This window comes from Simochromis diagramma, unplaced genomic scaffold (assembly GCF_900408965.1).
Source record: "Simochromis diagramma unplaced genomic scaffold, fSimDia1.1 OVJJ01000430.1, whole genome shotgun sequence".
In the NCBI taxonomy this organism is placed as follows: Eukaryota; Metazoa; Chordata; class Actinopteri; order Cichliformes; family Cichlidae; genus Simochromis; species Simochromis diagramma.
In genome coordinates this window covers 1,474,583-1,501,833 of record NW_024387258.1, presented here as the reverse complement: position 1 = coordinate 1,501,833, position 27,251 = coordinate 1,474,583, and the positions used below count along the sequence as shown (strand labels likewise).

General features: G+C 41.3%; 1 protein-coding gene across 2 annotated transcripts in view; it reads left to right on the top strand.

Annotated features, from left to right (window-relative positions):
* chsy1 (chondroitin sulfate synthase 1) overlaps positions 1–26,289 on the top strand; it is a 32,049-nt gene extending 5,760 nt beyond the window's left edge. For both annotated transcript variants that reach the window (XM_040002200.1, XM_040002201.1), the window contains exons 2-3: positions 1,870–2,365; positions 23,333–26,289. In XM_040002200.1, the coding sequence (XP_039858134.1) occupies positions 1,870–2,365; positions 23,333–24,925 (2,089 nt within the window). In that variant the 3' untranslated portion in view covers positions 24,926–26,289. The remainder of the gene's footprint in view (positions 1–1,869; positions 2,366–23,332) is intronic.
* Positions 26,290–27,251: the final 962 nt, after the last annotated feature.

The window sequence follows — 27,251 nt, the reverse complement described above, 5'->3', positions numbered from 1 at the left end:
GCCCGTTCAGTGAGAGACTGAGATGACCAAAAAGCACCACTGAACCACACAGGAAGTCATTCCTGCCCGTGGCCATCTCCCCGTACAACTCCTCCATCTAACACACTGTAAACACTGCAGTAGTTGCAGCCTTTCTGCACACGACAAAGTTTACAGGTTAGAGTCGAATGTTAATATTCCACCGCTGTAATATTCGTTGTCAATATTCTTGATATTTATATTTGAGCGATTTGTATATATTGGTGCAGTTTGAACTGAACATTTGTCAAATCTGTAACATTCTGTTATTTAAATAGTTTAGTCTGTTACTGTTACACTCTTGGGGCAACTGTAACCCACATCATTTTCTCAGGGATTAATAAAGAATTCTGATTCTGAAGCTGCAAATCTGATCCGGAGATGAACCTCACAGTTCGCTTTATTGAGACACTACTGGATCTCTCGTGTGTGTAAATGTATTGATTTTTTTTTTTTTGTGGTAGGTAAATAACAGAATCGCTGAATTTGTCAGTTTTGTTTATTTTGTCCTTTGTTCACATTAGAAAGTTGTTTCCCAATAATCCAACACAATTTGAATCTATACAAAATAAATTGCACAGTATTGTTTTTTATTTTATTTTGTATTGATGTCGGCTGCAGTTATGCGATCTGTTTTTCTACCTTGTTTGTTTGCTTTTGTAACAGTTAACGCTTTTGTTTTCAGAATTAAGATTTTCGTTTTTCATACATAGAACACTTGTATAATATTCTGTAGTATGTGGTCACTTTGGGAGGTAGAACAGTTTGTCTACCAGTCTGAAGGTCAGTGGTTTACTCTCTGGCTCTTCCAATCTGCAGGGCTATATACTCTCTCAGATCTATAGGACAAAGGATGTTCAAAATGGGTCTTACAGACTCAAAATATGGCTATGCTGTAACCTACTGCACAGGCAAATCCTACGAGAACTAAATGTATGATATGGGATCGTGTATACCTGTCCAGAGGATATGTGAAGACTGATCCACATGGTTTAGCTGCTGTATCCCAACCTCCGCCAAGCTGTGCATCTTAGGTGACTACAGTCCTCACTGCCCTATGCACTGCTCAGAAAATCAGTTTGTGCACTACTCAATATAGAAATGTATTTCTAGATCACAACAGTTTGGAGAAATGTCTGCCACCTTTAAAAAAACAATTGGTTGGTGGGCGTCGGTGGACGCGTGGTTGTTATCCTCGGATCTTCAGTTCTCTTGGGTGCGGTGGAGGTCCAGGGCTTCCTGGGCATTTCCTTGTCTGCCTCTGGCTCTCATGGGGTGGGATTACTGCAGTCTCACCTTCACTTTAAGTCCGTTATATGACAAACCCAGGCGTTCACGTCCTCTCTCTCTGGCACACACGCAGATGGTTTTTTTACTTTGTTTTGTTTTTAATTGTTACCGAAGACAATCAGAGGACAGGAATACCCCCAAAGAAGCAGGACCTGCTCCAAAACATGCCTGTAATTGATAAACAGTTACATGTTGTTAAACCTCTTGAATTCAAGCTGGAAGTGTGCGCTTCAACCATAACTTCTTTGATTTAAACTCCGATGTGGTGCTATACAGAGGCAAAATGACTAAAACTGTTATTGTCACAATATTTGATGTTTAGCAGGAATATTATTGGAAGGTTATGATGCAAATTAGGAATATCACTAAAATATGAGCTTTCTACCTCTGAAATAGCCGCTGGTTTCTAAATGCTGAACATTTATGACTGTGCCACCTGTTTCAGCCATACCCAGATGAATGTACCTAGTGGTGTCCTCTGCAGAATACACACTTGTTTTTGGTTGTCTTAGACATATCATCATAACACCAGTCCTCTCCTTTTGTCTGTGTTCATTACAGGACATGGGCACAGACAATTCCAGGTCGTGTGGAGTTCTTCTCCAGTGAAGGATCTGACACCTCCATACCGATCCCGATAGTGGCTCTGAAGAATGTAGATGACTCATACCCTCCCCAAAAGAAGTCCTTCATGATGCTTAAGTACATGCATGACTATTACCTGGATAAGTATGAATGGTTTATGAGGGCTGATGATGATGTCTACATCAAGAGTGAGAAGCTCGAGAGCTTCCTGCGCAGCCTCAATAGTAGTGAGGCCATCTTTCTGGGTCAAACGGGAATGGGGGCCCGGGATGAGCTTGGGAAACTGGCTCTGGAGCCTGGGGAGAACTTCTGTATGGGTGGGCCAGGCGTCATCATGAGCCGTGAAGTTCTTAAGAGGATGGTACCCCATATCAGAGAGTGTTTACAGGAGATGTACACTACCCATGAAGATGTGGAGGTGGGCCGGTGTGTCAGGAGATTTGCAGGTGTTCAGTGTGTCTGGTCGTATGAGGTAAGGTGTTTGTTTATTTATTTATCTGTGTAGTAATTTAGTTGTTGTACACAGGGCTTCCAAGTGTGAGGTGCAAGGGAGTTATGGGTGGATTTGAGTGTATGTGGGCAGAGGAAGTGGTATAGGATTTACCTGGAAGGATTTAAGACCGATTTAGCGCAACATGCTGTTGTCTCTGAATAAACTTCCATAAATTCACTTAGTAATCACAACAAAAGGCTTCAGTATCTTTACTAGCTGTATTGGGATGCATTACAAAAGTGCTAACACTGTATACTTTTAATGGTGCCAGTTGACATACAACATATTTTAGTGTAAAACAAGTCAAAAATGTAGCCAGCTCCATACAAGCTGACTCCAGCCAACATTACGCTTCCATTTTCCATGGACCCTGTATGACAGCTGTGCTAATATTACAACCCCAATTAAACTGGAAAGAAACCAATCGTTCGCAAGTCCCAGGAACTAATATTAGCTCATTTTGAATTTGATTAGTTCAACAAGTTTGGCCTTTATTGGAGAGAGACAGGAAAGCAGGGAGAGAGAGAGGGGGGAGAACCGGGCCTACGTTCAGCTGCTCATCCCACTGGGCTAAACTGGAGCACGAGAACAACAGTTTCCAAAAAGATTGAGATGGGGTGCAACAATAAGGTGGACAAGTAAGTGGTAACTGACCAGTTGCCAGTGTCAGAAGTAAAGATGGGTTAACGTTCACCAGTACATAAAAACTGCATCTACAAATTAAAATTCAAAGACTTTGAATATCTCATCATCTATATCAGGGATGTCACAGTCACATACATCAGAGGGCCAAAAAACAAATTTGCTACAAGCTGAGGGCCGGACTGGTTCAATGTTTATTAAAACATTAAAATGATTGCACATAACCTGTTGAACCAAGACCTAACACAGTGTACTGTATATTATTTAACGATTAAATTAATAATCCAATATTTTCTGATGGCTCTGTCAGTTATTTCCAAAGAAAACATTTTCAACAGGCAAACAGCAAAAAAGTAAATGTCATTCATAAAGAAAATATGCTCCTTAATATCAAGATGAATGCATAAATGAAGTTGCACGCATTGTAAACTGAAAGTGCGATATTGTGCTGCTCTGTGATCCTACCAGTTACTGCTTTCCAATAGTAAAAGGAGAAAATTGGAAAAAAAAAAAATCAAATCAGTTGTATTCTTTCTCATGGCTCTTATCTGCAATTTTCCCTGAGTCCATTAACTGAAAAATACATATAAATAAATAAATAAAATACAATAAGATAAAATACAAAAATCTATGGCACACAGACAAAACAATACTTCAAAGAAAAATCCCGTCTTGTAGAAACAAATGTAAAAAATGTAACTGAATTAAAAACTAGAAATACGTAAATGTTCTGCTCACTTGTCTGAGCCTGAGCCTGATACTTGGTGGTGTCTCGTCTGTTGTACGAGTTCATCAATGTTCGGGGTCAGGCTCTGAGCTGAGGAAGTCCTCAGGATTGAGTCAAGGTGTTTATCAGTAAGACGGCTCCGGTGTGATGTTTTTAGCTTCATCAAAGAGAACAACTGTTCACACAGGTATGTGCTGCCAAACATGGAGAGCGTCTGAGCAGCTTGGATGCGCAGCTGCGGCATTGTGTCGGGGATGAAACGTGCAAACTCGGCGGCACCCGCTCGCTCATATTTTCCCCTCAGTGTGTCATTGCACTGGAGCTCAATCAACTCCATCTGGAGGTTCGGTGGTGCGCTTTCCACATCAACTCCAAAAGGATTGGCAAGTAGTTCAGACCTGCTTCTTTGAGCTTCAAAGTCAGCAAATCGGCGTCGGAACTCAGCGGCAAGTATGTTGAGCGGTAGAGCGCTTCTCTTTCGTGGTCTGGCAGCTGGGGAAGTGGCTCAAGGTTTCTTTCTGTATCTGCGTCTCCCACAGACTCAGCTTGGTTTGAAACGCCGTCACCGTACTGCACATATCAGAGATGACACGCCCCCGTCCCTGCAGTTGCAGGTTCATCACGTTCAGATGGCTTGTGATGTCGCACAGAAACGCCATTTCACACATAAATGTTTCATCTCGCAGCTCTGTTGTGTCTTTCCTTTTGCTTTCCATGAACAGACAGATCTCCTCACGAAGCTCGAAACATCTTTGCAGCACCTTTCCCTGGCTTAGCCATCGCACATCTGTGTGATAGGGCAAGTCACCATACTCTGTATCTAACGCTCCCAGAAATGCCCTGAACTGGCGGTGATTTAAACTTCTGATGACGTTAACTGCACGTGTTATGATGGTCATTACATGTCACATAACGACTCCTGGTGTATTATGCAGTGATAAGCTGTCAGCTCCTCTGTGACATTTTCGTCCCGCATCCTCTCGCGTATCCTTGCCACCAATCCACTCCTGTGTCCACACATCGCGGGTGCTCCGTCTGTTGTCAATCCCACGGGTTTTTCCAAAGGCAGTCCCATCTCATTTACACATCTGGATGCCTCTTCATACAGATCTTGTCCTGTAGTCGTGCCATGCATCGGACGTAATGCCAAAAACTCTTCTGTTACAGTCAGGCTGCAGTCCACTCCACGAATGAAAATTGACAACTGGGCAATGTCAGTTGTGTCAGTGCTCTCATCCACAGCAAGGGAATATGCAGTGAAATCTTTCCCCTTTTCCACAAGCTGTTCTTTTAGATTGGTGGACAGCTGGTCTACACGTTCAGCAACGGTGTTTCTGCTCAGGCTCACGTTTGAAAATAGCTGCCTTTTGTCTGGGCACACTGCGTCACAGACTTTAAGCATACAGTTTTTGATAAACTCTCCCTCTCTAAATGGTCGGGCTGATTTTGCAACTTCTTCTGCCACAAGAAAACTCGCCTTGACAGCAGCCTCGCTTTGTGATTTTGCTTTTGTGGACAGAGCCTGCCGCGACTTAAGACCTTGTTTTAATTCTTCCACCTTTGTTCTGTGTCCATATTCTTGTCTTTGTGTTTCTTAGAGGTTTCTTGGATTATATTCTTTCATTACAGCCACACTTTCTCCACACAGAAGACAAACAGGTTTGCCTTTGTACTCTGCCTCCCACCGGGCTTGAAATTCCCTGTGCTCACCGTACACCTTCCGTTTAGCCATTATTGGGGAGGGGAGTTGACATCTGCTCTGAATGCTGATGAATAATGAATGAATAATGAAGCCGAGCATCGTGGGGAATGGAGTATTGGTGCATGCAAAACCCCGGCAGGCGGCCGTGACCTGCGGGCCGATTCTAATACTAATCAAATATCATCCCGGGGGCCATAATAATTCACGAACGCTGTCCATCTAATCTGAGTGAGCTGGAGCTGTTTTGCAAAGAAGAATGAGCAAAGATTTCAGTCTGTAGATGTTCAAAGCTGGTAGAGACAGACCCTGAAAGACTGTAGAACCACCTTTTGCTGCAATTGCAGCTGCCAAAGTATTGACTCAGGGGGGCTGAATAATTACGCACACCCCACTTTTCAGTTATTTATTTGTAAAAATAAAATGTTTGGAATCATGTATGATTTTTTTGTTCCACTTCTCACGTGTGCACCACTTTGTGTTGGTCTTTCATGTGGAATTCCAATAAAACTGATTCATGTTTGTGGCCGTAATGTGACAAAATGTGGGAAAGTTCAAGGGGGCCCAATACTTTTGCAAGCCCCTGTACTTGTGGAGCCGCAAGTTTGCCTCTCTTTCGTCCACTTTTGTCTCTACGCAACGTTACTCGGCCTCGCCTCTCTCCTTCACTGAACACAACTCCCCCTCCCCCATCACTTCATCTGCAGGCAACGACAAGATGGACATGGTGTCAACATGTTAACGAGCTAACCACGCTAACGAGCTAACCACGCTAACGAGCTAACCACGCTAACCACGCTAACGCCATGCAGCCCACAGGGGCTGCACAGCCTAAAACCCTTTCATTTTCTCAAAAGTTGACAGCGCGCCTTATGTATGAATTCTGGTTGTGCTTGATGACCGCGAACCGATTTTATGTGGTACACGGTGCTCAGCAATCTGTCAAAAAATGTTTTGGTACGACTTTGGTAAGCTACGGAGCTGCAGCGCTTGATGGATTGTTGGAGCATTACGGCTACCGTAGTCTGGGGCCTCGCGGAGTGATACGTACTCTGCTTCAACGTAATATTACCGTACTGTGTGTGTATAAGGACCACAAATGGCACCTGTTCAGAGTCATGGTTACGAAGCGGATTTCAAACTCCAGGCTGTCAGTCACGCAGTAGAAGTTGGGAACAGAGCAGCTGTGAAATCTGTCTCTTTGTTATTGTGCTCAGCGTCTGTTAGTTTACATTTTGACTGCACAATTGTGAGCTTTTTGTTATGGACAAAAACAACATAGTTTTCTTTTATTTATGGAGCATTATTATTTAATAAATGCTCATAATTTATTTCTGAGTAATTTTTTTCATGTACATCAGCGCTGTATGTTAATAAAAGTGCCTGTGTGACATCTGGGACACAGCTTTGACTAAGAACTCTCTGTTTGTTCTTACTTTATGGCTTTAAAAAAAAATATCAAGATATATATCGTATATCGCCATCCAGCTAAAAAATATCGAGATATGAATTTTGGGTCATATCGCCCAGCCCTAGCTTGCTGTAGGATGAATACATACTGCATGGCACTGCAGAATGCTGTGGTATCCTTTTTGGTTCAGGGCGCCTCTCTCTCTGTAAAAGTCACTGACCCTGGATCCAGGAAAACAGCGCCAGACCATCACACTTCCTTCTCAATGTTTGACAGTTGATGCCACACACTATGGAACCATCCTTTCGCCTACTTGACTGTGTACAGAGATCCTGCATGATGAACTAAAGATTTCAGATTTGGATTCATCAGTCCATAATACCTTCTTCCAGTCTTCAGTAGTCCAATGGCGGTGTTTCATGGCCCAGGCAAGCCTCTTTGTCTTATTCTGGCATCTTAGTGATGTCATGAATGTGTCAATAAATTTCTTGCTGCAACTCGTCCTTTCAAACCTGCAGCTCGAAGTCTTCTCTTTACAGTTGAAACTAAGACTTGCTTACTGCGACCACTATTAAGTAGTTGCAATAAATAACTGGAAAAATTGGTGTGTTCTTAAGTCAAATATACACTACTGTTTAAGCCAGGTCATGCTGCTCCTGCCGTGTAGCAAGAGTCACATTTTGAATTTGGTAACTTATCATCAATGATGATGCCCTATTGAAGAACAAGGATGGAAAATGATCTTTTTTTTTTTTTTTTAAACTTTCACTGATAGTGGTCACTACAGTGGACATGTTTTAAAAAAAAAAAAAAAGAATTTCAAAAATCTTTTTTTCATGACTAAAGATGAATTAAAAAAGAAATCCTGATGGAGGTTGTCATAGTTAATGCATGAAAGGGTTAATTGCACGAGTAAATGCAGCTTGCTGCCAGATGCAATTGCTGATAAAATCTTTTTCAGTATGTTTATTGTTTATTTAGCAATATCACAGATTTTCTTGATATATTTGAGGCTACGCATGGACTGCAGTAGACCCATTAAGGCATCTTGTGATATCAGAGCAACAGAACGTTGCTCAAAACTTCACATGGCCTCTGCTTGCTTGCCTGCTTTCCACTGTGCATTTTGGTGTCGTGTGCTCCCCAGGTAGGCAATAGCAGACTAGCCACCTTCTTCTATTGCTCTGTGGTACATTACTTATGCTCACATGGTCATTTTGGAGCAGCGGACAGAGATCAGCATGGGTAGCGTTTGGCTATGAAACCGTATACACAACAAACAATGCACCCTGGACTGGCAATGTCAGCTACGGTAGCTTTTGAATCAGTCCGTACAAGCCAGTAAATTGACGGATTCTTATACAGCACTGTTCTGTTCTCCTGAAGCACTTAAAGCCACTTGAGACGGGCTACCCCTTCATAAAAAGAAACTGAAATATTATTGTAACAATTGTGGCTGATAACAATAATATGATTTTCCCTTGTTGATATACATGTTATTTTGGCTGGACACAAATCTCATGTGAAAGAACTCATATTGCCATCACAGACAGATTTCCAGTCTCAGACAGACTGATGTAATACCGCTTATTGGTTAAACAGTGGAATCAAATTATACCTGGAAAAAACTAGATTGGTCCGTCCCATCGCTATACTTCACTTTCTCTTGTATTCGTGGCTTTGTCATTTGTGTTTTTCTTAATAACTTATTTGGAGAAAAACCTTTTGCTGCCATTGAGCTTCTCCTGCACTCTCTGCACATTCTGCAAGAAAACAGTACGAGACTTTTAATTGTCACTGAAGTTCAAAAACAGCCAAACCCAGTAATGACAGGGTGAACTTTTGTTTTGATGTTCCTTTTTTTGTATTATGCAACAACATGCAGTATTTCCCTTCTTGCTTTTTTATTTATTTATTTTTATTTTTGCATATTTGTCACACTTGACTGTTTCAGATAATCAAGCATATTTCAGTGTGCTTTAACACAGGATACAAAGAGATCCCAAATACTTTCAAAATGCAGTTTGATAATTTCATCTGTTTTTTCGGAGACCTGAAATGTTCCTGTCTCTAAAGCAGTTCATGTCGATGCCTGTTGGTTAAACGTGCTCTAGGCTGTAAGTAAAATAGACTTACTGGTCAACGCAAAAGTTTCAGGTGTTTTTGAGGTATACATTTTTTACTTCTAAAAAAAGAAATACAATTATCTAACACAATGCAGTGGGTTACATACTGAACACAGAAAAGAGAAAGAAAGTATTGATCCAATACCATTAGCATCTTTGGTGTCGATATTTAGATCAGCCCGGTCAGCTCTATTTCAGTGTATTTGAGCAGGATCTGGCTTCTTTGTGCATGTGCCTGCTGAGTTCTAAGTGTTGCATCTCTGAAAACAGTGATTTTCATTTGCTTCTCTCATGCAGTAGTTTAATGCCATCAAAAACGAATATGAAGCATTTTACGTTCCGTACCGCTCAATGTCACACAGTGAAGGAAAGCGCTAATTAATAAACTGAAATAATAATGAAGTGTATTTGAAACTGTTTCCTCCTGCCGTTACCTTAACGGACATTATACCCAACCCAGGCTCCAAATGTCTAACTACTCATAAAACTATAATGCTTCTAAAGCTCACAAAACAATGAAGAATGTTATGTCTTAACGATGTACAGAGTAAAATATATCTGCCACATTGAAGCGACAAGGGTTTCAACTAGCTGGTGCTGGAGGTCTTAGTTGCATGGAAGCCAATTTCCATTGTTAAGAGAGGAAAAAAGATGTCTCAAATGCAAAAGTAGAACCACAGAATTGTTACTTTGGTTCTGTCACTGCAGTAAAGGCCGTACTGGCTGTCCAGAGGCACTTAGAGGCATTCAGCCAAGTCTGGATCTACTCACTGTCCTAGTGTCTCTGGTGAGACTGCTTTCTCGCGTTTAGCCTCATGTGGCTGTGTTGGGGGATATAGTAAGAGCCAGACCTCTGTCACACTGAATTTATCTGTTTTGTGTTTACTGTTTGCTGTTACTGTCAGAACTAGAATTTCCTGTGATTTCTAGTGTAGGCAGTGTCGGTGTTTGGCTGCTGTTACTGCAGCAGAGATGTCAAATGTCTGTTAGCAAATATAGTATAAAATCTCGTTTTCTATCATAATTCAGTCTCATTGTGGAAAGAACCACAGTCTGTGACGGCACCTTTAACAATCAATGCCTATAACTCTGATTAATCAGGCCTATAAATTTGTTTGTCACAGAACCATAAACTGACAAAGTTCTGGCCTCTGACAATAAAGTATGAAGAAAAGTGATGCCATAAATAGCTTTTCTTTACCAGTGAACTTCATTAAACTGTAGTTAACAGATAAAGAGCCCTCCATAAAGGCATCTGATGTAGTCTGTAGTTGTGTTTTTGATGGATGACATTGATCTGCTGTCCTCAGCAGTACAAAGACTGTTTCTTCTCCTGCCATGCATGCCAGCTCAAAAAGAAACTTCCAACCCTGCTAATGGGAATCACAAGGCTGCACTGCTTTGAATCCTCCTCCTAATCCTAATTTTTACTGAGTGGTCAGCAGGGCTGTCAAACCAGCGCACTCTGTAATGTGCTGCTCTCCACCTGCCAACAAGCACACCATTATATTTCTGCATGCATGTTCTGAGTAGGTTTTCATCACAAGGGCGGTTAGCATCGGGTCCAAACACCCATCTCGTGCTTGTTTTGATCTGTAACATAATATAACAACTTTGCTGGATGCAAGCTGGCTCTTCAGGGTGCATGGTTGTTATAGGTTTTCTTGAGATTGTCTTTTCTTCTAGTTAACACCATATACAGGCTAACAGTCTTTGTCTAACTTACAGATTCACTAGTTCCAGGTCCACAGGTGGGATTACTCTAATTCTTGGTCACATGGGGATTTTCCAAGTCCTGTATTAACACGTTCCACTCAGTGCAGTATTTTTTTGTCTCACTCAGCAGCTTCTGAGAGCTAACGGCTAACAGCATTGGATGCTCAGATGGCTTAGAAGCACATACTGGTTCACTTGATTGAATATATGATTTGGTCAGCTGGCAAGTTCTCGATTTGTGTGAATAGAACCAAACTGGCATGTTACTTTATGGGCCATTGTAAGAGCACATAAACAGGATCTACTCCAGTTTGGAATAAACTAATTCTAGCTTAAAGACAGCTCTGTGGATGTCAGCAATGTCTATTTATCACACTGTTTGTTCCAGAAAAGGCCTGCACCGAGGGCAGCAGGACGATATGTTTTCATAACTAAAATTGATTGCATCACTATTTGACAATCCTTGAGCTTTAAGATTAGAAGCAACAATGAGTTCTGCTGAGGCTTAGCTAGCAGACAGAAAAATGGAGGCCACTGAAACTCGGCCTTGTGAAGCATGGAGCTGACTTTGTGCTGAGTAGATTCTGTGAGTCTCCCTGTCTGAACAGTTGATTCCCAGCAGACTATATGTAGATTATGCAGGAGCTGCTGCTTCTGAGTTTCAGATATGAGTGACAGCTCGTTCAGCAGCTTTGAATATGGATGTGCATGTTTATTGGCATATCAATATTTGCTTTGACTTAATAGTGCTGTTGTGTAAACAGCAGTTCAAGCAGAGGGACTGTATACCTTGTGTATACTGTATACACAATTTATTTATTTATTTATTTTTTTTTTTACCATAACCATCTCTTCCACCTGTGCAGACTTGAAGTGCACTAATGTTTTCCATATTCTTGCTCTCTCCTCGTGCTGCTTCCTTCAGTGGAAATGGTTGTCTCACCAAAACTACTGGTCCTTACAGTAGATCCTCAGACTTTATAGTTAAGTTGTTTTAAAATCTGAGGTGTCCTGCTTTTTATTCTGTTATTTGCAAGGAGAGGTCTTTTAGGCACTAGTGGTCACAGCATAAACCTGTGACAGAAGTGTTAGACAGGTGGCTGTTTTTTATTTCAGATATGTGTGATATATCCTGTCAGATTGTTTAGACTCATTTCACAATGGCTGCAGGCTGACACGGGCAGTAAAAGTAAACAAACACGGAGACAAAATGACTTCCACACGAAATCACCATCACACCACATCAGACCAAAACTAAAACCCCAAAGTACTTAAAGTAATTTGATGATTACTGCAGTTATGATGCTAGTGCGAAACAGCACGCTGGGTTTAATTGTCCTAACAGCCTTGTATGATGTATGATATGCATTTATATGATAAGTAAGCTCTAATAGTAGAATGGCTCATTTAAAACATAGGAAGAAATAACGCAGTGTTACCACCAGTGTAGGACTAGAAGTCAACAAAACAACAAAAACAGCGTAATGTTAAAACAACCATTAGTGCCAGCTCTACCTGTTAACACAAAACAAAGATTCTCCAAGGAAGTTGGGTAAATTTTCTTACCTGTTCACTTTAAATAATCCACTTTGTTTTCTAATCTGGGTCGGTTAAATCAGTTCTTGCTGTATTTAAACAATACCGAATATGTTTAAGTGCTTTCCCATTGATACTTATGTTGTCTTGTTATCTTCATGCTGAAGAAATGCTCAGAACGACTTTAGTAGACAAAAGTGCCAAGCTTTAACAAAATATCTTTAGTTGTTGGACGTCATGTTTTACCATTTTCTACTCTTATTAATTAAAGTCAGTCACTATTAATAATAGTCAGATCTGTAACACGATAATTAACTAGTATCCAAGTTATACAGATGTCTGTAAGGAAAGGTTTCCCACGACACTACTGGTCAGATGGAGAGTTAGATTTTTTTTTAATGCTTCTGTCCTCGTGATTTCACAGCTTCTGAGAGGGTGAAGCAGGAAAGACCTGCCCCACAGCAGAGCCTGCATATTTAACTATTTTGACACACTGATGAGAGCCCTAAACACGACAGAGTGAAAATGTGGATTTTAAAATTCAGATTTGTTTCTGTAATGGTGGCATTGTTTAGGGCGAGGAGTATATTTATGGGCTTGATGTGTGCATATTAGGATTTGTCGTCTTTAGCTTTTCCTACAGCCATAACCCAGTTCCTGTTTATCTGGCTTCCTTGGGCGGTGCTCACTAAATGCTAGCTGCTTGGACCTTCACAACTCCACAAATATGCTGCTGCCCACCACACATCTATAATTACATTCAACAATAAAAAAAAAAAGAAAAAAAAGACCAATATTGGTTCGTCCTTTGCTTTTCTGGGCGGTTCTCATTTAGCCTTTTGTCTCGATGTAACATAGCTGTGGACCCGCCCATGTTCCCTTCTGTGAAGCAGCTGTCATCTGCTGCCTTCTTATTAGACTAACTGCTGTGGGCCTGAAGTGACAGGAAGGCCTTACTCGTATCATAATTAATCAGACTGGAAAAACCTCCGAGTCTGTCACTGCAGGTCATTTTGGCGAGTACTACAGTGTCATAGCTACTTCGCTGGCAAAAAAGAAGACAAAGAGACTAGGTGGGGGCAGCTATGAAGAGGATGAGCTCTAGAAGATGACATACCTGTGGAGATGTTTAGGAGAGAGCAGTTGACTTCTTGACCAGATTATTTAATAACTCAATTTTGGAAAGTAATCTCTGAGAAATGGAAAAGACGTGTACTGGTACCAATGTTCAAGAACAAAGGTGAACAGCTCAACAAGTACCATTAGAAATATTTTCACATGTAAAAGTAAGTATAGCAAAAGAAGTGAAGATGATGAAAAATATCCATTCTATTGACTGAGTCTGGAATAAAGACTGAGTCATTTTGCAAGTGCCGTTATGGCATGGTTGGTAGTCTGATACAACACGCTAACTGTACTTATATATTATACAAATTTATGCCCAATCTAGCATAAATATGAGATATTCATATTCAGGCACTGCCTGAAGTGGGACAATGGACCAAAAGACGATTTTGAAAAGTATGTGATCTATGAAGCTAAAATTTCACAGCAGTTAACTCTGGGCCATCATTTTTTCAGGCAAGTCTGATATTGTGAGCAGCAGTATGTATTCATGCCAAGAAAAAGGCGCTTGCTTTTAACGCCAGAGGAGGAACCAACAGTCATCTGGCAGAGAACATGTCTCTGCTGGTTCAGAGTCCAGTGGCAGTGTGCTTTATCCCGCTGCATCTCATGATCTGCATTGTGCTTGGTGAAGTAAGGCTAGAAAGCAGTTGCCCAGCCGGTAGTGGTGTAACTGTGTGGGAGACAGTTTCTTGGCACAGTTTGGTCTAATTTGAACTGCACACAGTTAAAATGCTGCAACCTGCCTGAGGATTATTGCTAGGCCTGTCCATGCCTTTAGGCCTATAGTGTACCAGTCTCTGGATGGATACTTTCAGCCGGATGGCACAACCTGTCACAAAGGTCAAATCACCTCGAGTTGGATTATTGAATTATTAAAGTTCACTGTACTCAGATAGTGCCCAAATCTCAATTCAATGAGGTGCCTTGGAGAAATGGTGGAAAGAGGGATTCCTGTATCATGAATATGAAGCTGACAAATGTGTAGCATTTCATAGCACATAGCTCTGCAACAGAGCTGATGACCACGCCCATATAGAGCTGATGACCACGCCCATATGTAGCTGTGGACAGTTGCCTAAACTTACACAGTAAAAGACAACATTAGCAGTGGTATTGTAACTGATGAACAAATACAGGAAAATAAGTATGTTGCAGTGATTTTGACTCATCCTATCAGGGTTAGATTGAAGCTGTGAGGGAGTAGTGGGGGATGTCTTGGATCTTTTTTCTGTTCTACATTTCTGTCCTATCACAGCTTAGTAGTGATATATTCAATATAACACGAGGTCCATAGTTAGCTGGAACCAAAGTGATGGGAAAGATGCAGACGTTATGTAGCACCAAAGCACAACAGCAGCTGCCTCAAGGAGCTTTATATTGTAAGGCAAAGACCCTCCAGCGTGTACACTGAGTCCATCTTTGAAAGGACACCAATATTTTGGCAGAAGATGAGCAATTCTGTAGTTCTGCTTTTGCTTGGAAGCGTGTTGTTGTGTAGTCCTCTCTCATAGTTTATCTACATGTAAAGTGCTGAATGTACTCTATACCTCCAAGATTGTTCTGTTTATTATTACAGTACAGAGAGTGCACCATGCACACACATCCTCAGAGAGAGCTCTAGTGTTCATGTGTAATAAAGAGAAACAACATTAATGAATGCCATTATTGTCTGATCACGACTGTACTCAAAGATGTGTTACTGTTTAGTCAAGACTAAAGCAAATGAAGCACATTATAGTAGGAATCAGCTTTTCAAGGTGACTGTGCACAACTGTGAGCAAGATCCGCTCACATAAAGTACAGCAAGCGTATGTGTTGTCAGAAATGTTTGGATTGTCTTATAATTGTGATAGTACCATTTGAGTGCAGGCTTACTTGTGGTTCCTACGATATTTAAAATTAGGTTTGTGAGACAGACGCCCTCCACTTTTAAGATTGGCTTAAAACTTTACTATACTGCCACAGGTCTAGGCTCCTGGGGATTCCCATGATGCACTGGGTGTTTCTTCTTCACTCACTGTCTATTCATACACACGTTGCACTTAATCATTACTTATTATTTATCTCTGGCTGTCTTCAACATGGTGTCTTTTGTTCTGTCTTCCTCTTATCACCCCAATCGGTCATGGCCGTTGGCTGCCCCTCCCTGAGCCTGGATCTGCCAGAGGTTCCTTCAAAGGAAGCTTTTACTTCCCACTGTGTGAAATTTGGTTCAGCTTTTGTTATTATTTACTTTATGAAGTTAGTTTTTGTCATGGTCTTAACCCCTTAATCTTCTCTGTATTATCTTTCATACATACAGATAATGTTACATTATCCGTGTTTTTCCCTCCCTTGAAAAACCAAAACAACTTGCACAATATATTTTTAAGCAGGGGGGGCAGATGTAGGAAATATGATACAAATTGAACCTAAATCATGTAAATGAATCTTGACTTTTATTTTTAATTTGTCACTACAGTTAAATAAACACTGCGTTTTCAAAGATTTTCTGACAAGTATTTGTTTCAGGCTTTAAAGGGTTCAGTCTCTATTTTTCACATAATAGCTCGTATCTCCCATCTCGCCTGGGTAGGCTGAACTGAAGAAGACATCTGGATAGTGGACTGAGGGAACAAAGGCCCTTTTCTGTTTTCTGTCACCCATCCAATCCTCAGATGACACACAAACGAAGGGGTCTGTTCAAATTTCACTTTAGGCCTCTTACTATGCTGGAGTAGTGTAGTCCGTGGCAGCGTTAATGGTACTAATCAAGGCGATCCTAGTGTTGCAATGCACCACACATAAATCACGTGGGATTTGTTTTAATATTATTAAAGTTGATGTTAATGTGGACATGAAACACTTCATGGATAAAGGCTAAGTTACACCATTCTGCCCTTTCTGTGTAGTTGGATTAGTTTTTAAACGCCATCTTGTGCAAGTACAGAACATGGCATAATCGGGTTGGTTGGTTGTGGCTTAAATTAGACTTAAATTAGTTTATGTGAGCTGACTGGTAACAAAACTAATAACTCAGGGGAAAGTCTGTCAAAAGGGTAAGTTTTGTGCTGCCCGTGGCAGCAACAATGAGTTTTATGTTAAGGAACCAAGGATATGCTGTCCGCTTTCACTCTGTCTCTTAAGCAGTAAGTCTTTCTTTATTATTTGGCTATTGGCATGGACATGGGAAAGGCCAGCTGCTAGCCGTAAAGTTTGGGGTTTTAAAGCACTTTATGAATGGAGACAGTGGAGGAGAGTCAGCTTGAGTCAGGTGACCGGTGGTTCACCGGACCAACGAGCTGGAGTCAGAAACTCCCATGTTTTGTCATCTGACCCTTTCAACCAATCACTAATAGAAGACCCTTGCAAGTCGTCAAGATTTTAATATCAAAATAAAACAATAAAAAACTAACCGCTTAACTTAATAAGTTTCCTAAAAGAGAAAGCATATATATATATATATATATATATATATATATATATATATATATATATATATATATATATATATATATATATATTATATTATTATTTATTTATATTTTTAGTAGTTTCAAGATCGTGTTTCCCACAGGCATTAGAATATAGTTCTTTCAGTAGTGGGGACCCATTGGGTCATCCTTTGCTTTTCTAGGAGGTTCTCATTTAGCCTTTTGTGTTGATGTTACAGAACTGTGGATCCATGAGCATGTGTGCGGACTCCCAATCTTTGGTAAATTTAATAAAAAATTAGGTACTTGTGACAATAAAGAACAGAGCAATAATCATCTGCCTCTTTAGTGAGTTCCTCATCTCATAGATTAGCTCCACTGTCTTAAACTGCAGCTAATAGCGGTAGTCCTTCTTCTGCTCTGTAGCCTTGATGAGCTTAGCACAGAGACACATGATTTAATTCTCCACCTGCTGTGGGGTTTGGTTAGAGTGACCCTCTGGTTCAAAGCTGATCTCCAGGGCAAAACAAAGACTACTGTCCCCAGTTTCAGTTCAGACCAAGTGAATGTGGTCTTCATTAGGCTACTTGACAAGAGACTGTCTGCTTAAATAGCTGAAAGATATCAAGGGCTGCTGCAAGAGTAACCCAGTCAACCTGCCAGTGTCGCAATAGAAGATGAGTCATTAGCTGGTTAGCAGTGATACACGTTCTATTGTTATCTACTGGATCTGAATGTGTGATGGTGTTTGTGATAATATAGTAATAAGGTTACATTATATCTACAAGTTTTTATGATACAAATTTAGGCAGTCACATTACCTAATGATGGTCGAAATGTCCTGATATGGTAGCTCTATGCCAGCATATCAGGATGTGTACAAACCTGTAAATACGGTCTCTTGAGGCAACTGTTGTTGTGATTTGGCACAATATAAATAAAACTGGGAATTGAAATACTGGAGTGTAGCGTAAAATTCCCAGTCCAAATTTTACATCAGTCCAGACCCAAAGAGTTGCTGTCGGTTTTCCTTTGTGCTGCCTTCAGCTCATCTAGAATTGTACTAGAGCATTGAAGGCTCAAGTGATGCAAGCAGACTATAACTTGAGTAGAGGAAACTGGTAATAATTCAGCTGCTTTTTTTAAGTGTCAGTTAATCAATTAAATGTTTTTGGGTTTTTTTTTTTTTTGTTGTTGTTGTTGTTTTTTTATTGTGGCTTGTGCAGTGATATCCAGCTGGCAATGCTGTAAACAAATTAGTCAGAGCATCAAAGACAGCCTTAATCTGTAACTGAACAACATAAAGACTTGATTGGTAGACTGGGTATAGTTGCTGAACTGGACCAATCTAAGCATTAAAGATCAAATGATAGTAAGAGAGATTCATATGGTTGTGCTGCAGTGAACCAACATAAATGTGTCTGTACCTGTGATGCCCTATGGGCATCTCTCTCAAAGGAAAAACAGTATGCTGAATCATACTGCTGCTATGTGTTGGCAGAATACTAAAGAAAAGATAAACATTTGTCAGTATGTCGTTTTTTTCCATTTAGAATGAGGGCTTTTCCTATTAGCAGTTTGTAGCTCCATTGATCACATTTTGGATCATGTTCTTACATATGGCATAGAAACTGAACATGTAACAGTATTCCCTGAAATCCCTCTCTTGTCTGATCATTTCTTAATAACATTTGCACTTACAATAATGAATTACAAAGCAGTGGGGAATCCATTTCATTACCGTAGATGTCTTTCTGAAAGTGCTTTAGCTAACTTTAATCCGCTGTTATCTTTCTCAATGTCAAGTCCCACCACAGAGGACTCCTCTCCCACTCAGGTCAGTTATCATAATAGTATTACATCTGTACAGCCTAAGACTGGATACTGTGGCTTATCTGAAAACGAAGCCTCAATCAGTTTTATTTATATAGCGCCAAATCACAACAAAAGTCACCTCAAGGTGCTTTATATTGTAAGGTAGACCCTACAATAATAGATACAGAGAAAAACCCAACAATCATATGACCCCCTATGAGCAAGCGCTTTGGCGACAGTGGGAAGGAAAAACTCCCTTTTAACAGGAAGAAACCTCCGGCAGAACCAGGCTCAGGGAGGGGCGGGGCCATCTGCTGCGACCGATTGGGGTGAGAGAAGGAAGACAGGATAAAGACATGCTGTGGAAGAGAGACAGAGGCTAATAACAGATATGATTCAATGCAGAGAGGTCTGTTAACACATAGTGAGTGAGAAAGGTGACTGAAGAAGAAATACCCAGTGCATCATGGGAATCCCCGGCAGCCTACGTCTATTGCAGCATAACTAAGTGAGGATTCAGGGTCACCTGGTCCAGCCCTAACTATATGCTTTAGCAAAGAGGAAAGTTTGAAACCTAATCTTAAAAGTAGAGATAGTGTCTGTCTGGCCAAGGTAATGCTGTCCAGACTAAGAATCTGGTTAGACACCATATTTCTAAGATTTTTAGGGCCGAGTACAATAACCTCAGTTTTATCTGAATTTAGAATCAGAAAATTAGAGGTCATCCAGGTCTTCATATCTTTATGGATATATGAAGTTGTCATCAGCATAGCAGTGAAAATGTATACTGTGCCTTCTAATGATGCTGCCTAAGGGAAGCATGTATAATGTAAACAGAATTGGTCCTAGCACTGAACCCTGTGGAACTCCATAATTGACCTTTGTGTGTGAAGAGGACTCTCCATTTACATGTACAAATCGGAGCGCAGTACCTGTAACACCTACAGCATGTTCTAATCGCTCTAATAGGGTATTATGGTCGACAGTATCAAACGCTGCACTGAGGTCTAGCAGGACAAGCACAGAGATGAGTCCACTGTCAGAGGCCATAAGAAGATCATTTGTAACCTTCACTAAAGCTGTTTCTGTGCTGTGATGAGCTCTGAAACCTGACTGAAACTCTTCAAATAAACCTCTGCAGATGATCTGTTAGCTGTTTGACAACTACTCTTTCAAGGATGTTTGATATGAAAGGAAGGTTGGAGATTGGCCTATAATTAGCTAAGACTGCTGGGTCTAGAGATGCTTTTTGAGTAAAGGTTTAATTACAGCCAGCTTGAAGGCCTGTGGTACATAGCTGATTATTAGAGATAGGTTGATCATATTTAAGATCGAAGAATTAATTAATGGCAGGACTTCTTTGAGCAGTTTTGTAGGAATGGGGTCTTTCTTATAAAGCAGCAAACTATTTCTCCAGGCTAAATGATGCTCCTGTAAATATGTGACACGTCATTTCCTCTCCAGCTTACAAGTTACTGCTTTAAGTTAATCGTTTAAGAGTTACTCCAGAGTACTTCTGATTTGAGGCTCTCGTTTTCACATTAGCTACAATTTCCAGACTCATGTAATGAATAGGTGAGATTGTTAAGAAGATAATCGACCTCTGTTGGAATAGCGCTCAGGCTGCTGTTCTGCTCTGTGTTGGTGCTACAGTTTGCAGGTTCGGTGGCTAATCATCTAGTGTCTAAACGCAGTCACTGGAACACCACCTTCCATCACACATGTCAATACCAGAGCTATTGTGTTGCCGTCTTTGGTGCGGGAGGATTTTTCCTGAGTTGAAAAATTTGTTTAGACAGATCAACCCTGCATACAAGAGAGCCAATTACAGCAGCATAATGCTGTCTCCAATTAGATTCGCAAAGTGCACTCTGAGGCAGGCACTGCTTATTGTCCTGCAGATTAAACCCAGCCGGAATGGCAAGCATACTGGCCCTCTGGCCTCACCGCCTGCTGTGAGCCTCAGGCTTCTTTTTTCCTTTGCCTGCAAGTCAAGCTGTAATGCATGAACCCTGTTGAGCTCATTGCAATCATGAACTGTCAGCTAAAAATTTCAGGTGAATCTTCAGACATGTTTTAGATTTGTGATATTTAGCACACTGCTGTTTAGAGGTGAGATTAAATATCCTTTTCTAAAAATAACTAGTGTTAAATAATGTTTGGGTTACTGGGGGTGCACTGAAATCCAGTCATGAGACCTTTAAGGTGATAATTTAACCATCATCAATTCCTTTGCCCTTCTTTGATTGGTTACACCATTGTCCAGTGGTATAATCCTAATATACTGCATAACATCATTATGATACCATATCATTCTCAAACTTGTGCTGTTTAGTTGTGTTTTACAGTGAATTTTCAGCTAAACAAGGATCTGGCTAGATTGTCTTGATTTCTAAATATCAAACCATAATAGCACAAGAAATACTGACAAACTGACCCTCCTGCTAACCCTACTATGCTAACCCTACTATGCTAACCCTAACAGGCCATGAAAGCCTATAATTGTTTGGGCTGTTTTGTTTGTTTTCTGCCCATTTTTGTCTTGTGCATATTTGATGATATTAGATTGTTTAGCTTTTATAACAGTGCTGGTAGCGCAGCAACCTTTCTTCCCTCGTTCATTTCAAAGGTGCTCCATTCAACTCGGACACCCTGTTTTTTAATAAGCAGTCTCTTTTTGCGCCCAGCCAAATATAGCGGACTGTTAATGTAGCACTTTTCTCCTTATGAAAATAAAAAAAATATGATTGACTGACCAATGAGAATTCGGTTGGATTCGAGGGAAATATGGCCCCTGAGACTAAAGTCCTTATTTACATACCTAGAGTCAAACACAGACTTGCAGTGTCTGAGGATTCAGTGAAAAAGCACAAATCTTTGCTGCCTCGTCCCAGGGTTGTGTCTAACATAATGGATTCAGTGTAAGAGATGAGACCTTGGAACAGCCGCTGTGTATGTAATGAGTAAGAACAGTCACTAGAACAGCTGGGCCTAAAATGAGGCATACAAGGTTTCAGCTTGCAGCAATTACTTGTGACTTCTTCTTGGCTTGGCGTTGCAAAAGAACTGTTTATGTTGATTAGCTAGACAGGATGTTGTGATGTCAATGACTGTGAAGAAATTGCAATAATGACTTTTAAGTAAGAAGTGAGTTGGTGTTAATAATGGTGAAGCAATAGAGGGAGGGGCATGAAAACATTGCGGCTGTCAGCCGATGATTATCTGATCTTCCAACATCAGCATCAACTAGACTCAAAATTACAATCCCAAGTTGCAAAAATTAAAATAATTTTTTTTTAAAAAGTTAAAAAACAAACATTTTTACTCACTCTACACCCACCAAAATATACACATGTGTAGTGCAACTTGTCAGGATGCTCAAAGTTTTTAAATCAATATGACTGATTTTGTGAGACGAGGGCCTTTCTCACCGGTACGCAGAGAGAAAGCTGGTTTTCTCATGTCATGCCTCCCTCATATGAATATCATTTGTGGATTGGTTGGCCTGTGTCTGCCCATAGTCCTGATCTCACCTCTAAAGCAGCTCTTTTTGGGTAAATTGCTGGCCTTTTACCGCTGCTGTGCTGAAGGTTGTGGGTTCAAGTACAGCAATGGACACTTTTCTGTTTCACAAAACAAAAACAAAAAAAACTACCACTTTTATTCCTCACTTTAGTAAAGCCTTGCTCTAAACCGGTCTCTATAGAACTCATCTGATACACCAAGAAGAGACTTGGTGCTGCTATTAAATTCATAATAACCTTTTTTGAATGTTTAAACATTAAGTAAAGCAACATGTACTTTACCATATGTGCACTGATTCTGCTTTCAGATGTGCATAGTCATCTCAAAAGGCTGATTCATGCTAGTTAAAACCATGCTAAGTTGTGGCTATTATGCCTGTTAGTACATACATTCAGCAAAATAATAATATGTCAACATAAAGTACTGATATCAGTTAACAAGGGTGTTCATCCCAACGTTTTTGGAATTGGGGTTATACTTTGCAATCACAGGTTGAATAAATATCAAATCTGATCTGTAATCAGACATCCTGTCAGACAAATCTGCTGCAAGTCTTTTCAGTTTCTACTTGTTGCTGCACATGCGTTCACATGGTTAAACATTTAAAGGTTGAAGATGTCTCCTTTCCACTTTACTTCCCATTATGAAGACGTTCCAGCGTGTTTTGATGGGCTGGTTTCCCTCTCGGGTGCACTGAAATGTAGGTTAAAGTAAACAAAGTCAGACCCTTGCGCTTCCTGTGATCATATTTAGCTGTAGGTTTCATTTTGCTCCGACTGCTCCTGTCCAGTTTTCAGTATAGCCTGTCCAGAGTTGTCTTCTCAAAATAGACTTACAGACTGCAGCCGTTCTGATACTACCTTCATTGCAAGACAGCGTCACAAGCGCTGCCTTCTTTAACGGCTCAAAAACAGCGACTCCAGTATTTACACTGTCAAGCTCGTGCCATTCGAGGAGCCGGAGGTTTCTAAAGCAGGCCTAAAAAATATTCTAACACTCGTATTTTCACCAGTGTGCAGTATACTCCTTAACACATGGAGATCTCATCAGCAAAATACTACACAATAACTGCCAGTGTTCAAAGTAAGCACTTAAATAGAAATAAACGCATGCACACAAGTATATTGGCTATTCAGATATTAGCTTTAGCATGAGTTTATTTAATCAGTGCCAACTGGTTTTAAAGCAATGATGTCCTGTCTCCACAGATGCAGCAGCTCTTCTATGAGAATTATGAACCAAACAAGAAAGGCTACATACGAGATCTCCACAACAGCAAGATTCATCGAGCCATCACACTTCACCCCAACAAGAACCCTCCCTACCAGTATCGCCTTCACAGCTACATGCTCAGCCGCAAGATCGCAGACTTGCGCCACCACACCATTCAGCTGCACAGGGAGATTGTCCAGATGGGGCGCTACGGAGCAGTCGAGCCTGACCGAGAGGACCTCCAGCTCGGCATGCCCCCTTCGTTCATGCGCTTCCACCCCCATCAACGAGAGGAAGTTCTGGAGTGGGAGTTTCTGACGGGAAAGTACCTGTTCTCGTCGTCTGACAGTCAGCCACCCCGCCGTGGCATGGATTCCTCTCAAAGGCAGGCCCTGGATGACATCATCATGCAAGTGATGGAGATGATCAACGCCAATGCCAAAACACGTGGTCGTGTTATTGATTTCAAAGAAATTCAGTATGGCTACAGGAGGGTCAATCCCTTGTACGGGGCAGAATATGTTCTGGATCTGCTGCTGTTGTACAAGAAGCACAAGGGAAAGACCATGACAGTTCCTGTAAGGAGGCACGCCTACCTGCAGCAGACCTTTAGTAAGATCCAATTCAGAGAGGAGGAGGAGATGGATGCCCGAGGTCTGGCCAGCCACATCAACAAGGAATCAGACTCCCTCTCATTTCTGTCCAACTCGCTCAAGATGCTGGTGCCCTTCAAGCTGGCTACCTCAGGTCAGGATCAGAGGGAGCCCAAAGAAAAGAAGGTTAACATCCTGGTACCTCTGTCAGGCCGCTATGACATCTTTGTGCGCTTCATGGCTAACTTTGAACGAGTATGTCTGATCCCCAACCAAAATGTTAAACTACTGATCCTGCTCTTTAGCACAGATAACAATACTGAGCGGGTGAAGCAGGTGGAACTTATGAGGGAGTATCACATGAAGTATCCTCGAGCAGAGATGGAGATAAAGCCTGTCCCCGGTTCCTTCTCCAGGGCGTTGGCTCTGGAAGTTGGTTCTTTACACTTCTCTAATGATTCCCTGCTTTTCTACTGTGATGTGGATCTGCTTTTCTCCAGTGAATTCCTCAAAAGATGTCGGACTAACGCTGTCCTGGGGGAGCAGACGTACTTCCCCATCATCTTCAGTCAGTATGACCCTAAAGTAGTATATGCTGGGAAGGTCCCCAGCAACAACCACTACGTCTTCACCTCTAAAACAGGCCTGTGGAGGAACTACGGATTTGGGATTGTCTGTGTATACAAGAGAGACCTGGTTCGAGCTGGAGGCTTCGACACTTCCATACAGGGCTGGGGATTAGAGGATGTAGATCTTTATAATAAATTCGTCCAGTCAGGGATCAAGTTGTTTAGAAGCACAGACACAGGAATAGTTCACGTTCATCATCTAGTCACATGTGACCCCCACCTGGATGTGAAGCAGTACAAGATGTGCCTGGGCTCCAGAGCTTCCTCGCATGGCTCCACCCAGCAGTTGGCTGAGCTCTGGCTTGAGAAGAACAACCACGGCTTCAGGAGGCTGGCCAGCAACAATGGGTCAGTTAGGACAGCGTAAGAAGTGCTGGGTTGTCATTAATTGAACTCACTTTCCCTTCTTAGTAGTAGTTTCACTGCTTAATTTATTTTTTAATGAAATAATTCACATTGATATATTTTTAAAATATCTTTCTTTTTTTAAAGAAACATCCTAATGAGCAGCTCCCAGAAGTAGTCCGGGCAGTCTGTTCTCTTTCCTGATTATTGCCGGGGCTCCTTTTGCGCATACGTTACCCGTCAGGCTACTAGTTAATTTGGTTATTAATGTTCGCCTCAGTAAAGTCTTTCAATGTTATATGTGGCGTGTGTGTTCAAAGCAGACTGGTGTCCCTGTCCTCTCAGACCAGCAGGGCTCAGAACTACATTCAGTTGCTGGTTGTGTGTGTTTACAAATGAATGAAACTCCAATCAGAGCTCAGTGACTGCCAGGGCCACTTCTTTGGAAAGCAAATTTAGGTGGTTTTCTTTTACATTTACTCTTATGGTTTTGGTGATATGACTTAACACTGTTTGTTTCTTTTTTATATATATATATTTTGTATTGTTAATTTCTGTAGACCCAACTGCTGAATCTGCAATTCATTATTTTCTATCTAATTTATTGAATTTGCAGGCTCCATTTTCTACAATCTGCTGAAATGTGTATGTGGGACAGTTGTACAGCCCTGTCAGTTGTGGTGTAGTTTTCTTTTCCTTAAGCTCTCTCACCAAAGAGTTTGCACAGTCTGCTTTCACATTTCATGGTGTGTGTGTGTGGGTGTCTGTGTGCGTGGGTGTCTGTGTGCGTGGGTGTCTGTGTGCGTGGGTGTCTGTGTGCGTGTGGGTGTGTGTGCGTGTGTGTCTGTGTGCGTGGGTGTGGGGGTGTGGGTCTGTGTGCGTGGGTGTGGGTGTGTGCGTGCGTGTGTGTGTGTGTGTGTGTGTGTGTGCGTGCGTGTGGTGTTTTGCAGGCATGAACATGAAACTAGCTCCATAGTGGAGGATGCACAAATATCACAGATCTTCTAAGTGGGTGAAGTGGGTGCAAATCTGGCTTCCACTTCAAGCTTGATTAGCAGCAGCTCTTTGATTGCTCGCATATGGTTTTCTCTTTTTTCCAAATCAGTTCCTCTTATGTTGACATGAGAGGCGTGTCATTCCTGTCTAGTTTTACAGGTTTGATGGTAAATCATTTCCTCTTTTCATGCCTGCCTGTGAACTTCCACTGTAGGGCTCTGTTGGCTTTATGCTCTTGTTGCAGCATTACAACATGATTTATAACACTGATCACACAAGCAGTTACTGTGCTGTCATCATGGTTTGATTTTCTTTAAAAAAAATGTTTTATTGCTTTCTAAATGGACAAGGTTTTCTATTTAAAAAGAAATAAAATTGGGGGAGAGTAAATGCATTGTGTCATATTTTTCTGTCTCAAGCAACAATCCCTCATGCTTATAGTTTCCCTCTACCAGCTCACGTACTCTGTGTGTCACACCACACATTCTTCTCTTCCTCCCTTCTGGTTTCTATGTGTTGCAGAGTCTTCATCTTATATAATAAAGCTCTTTGAACGGGCATGTAATTAAATGTAAAAAAAAACAAGACATAACAACCACGGATTATCAGAAACTGAGGATGTGAGGCCTGTTGTTAATCCATCTTTTGAGGCGTTCCTGCCCTGGCATTGATTACTAGTCCATAAAAAGAATCATTTCACAACAGGCTCAAACTTCAAAGTCGTAGTAATTTAGATTGTGCGAGCAATAACATGTCAGCAACAATAAATCTTGTCCCTGAGAAGCTCCACTGAAGGAAAGTGGGAAGGAGTTTAATTTACTGGTAGTTCAGTAATCTCTTCCTGGACTTTTCAACGACACTGCGTGTGTAACGTAACGTAAAGCTTTCCTAACATAAGGCTCTGTATTCATTTTAATGAATGATAAGATAATCTTTTCTGGCTGTAAATAGACTAAAAAAGCACTGAATAAGCACTGAGCATCACGATGATCTATGGGAATATGACAGTAAATACTAAATATTAAACATTATTGTGCAGCACGTAAGATCGACAGCACACAGTGTGCTTTGAGGTAGGAACCAAAAAGGGTGTAGTTTGTGGGTGTGATCACCCGTGTGCACACCTGTGAGCATGGACGCGCTCGTTTTTAAAAGGTTCCTTCATGTAATGATCTGCTAGAGGGTGTGGGGGGGCCACAGCCCCGTCCTCCAGGGCATGAAGCAGGTATGGAGGAGATCCAGACTCCAGACATCCAGAGGCCCCCAGAACACAAGAGACCAAGGAAGACCAACAGGCCGAGGGGACCCCACCTCCGAAGTGGCCCGAGCGAGCCCCAGGCTCCAGGCCCCGA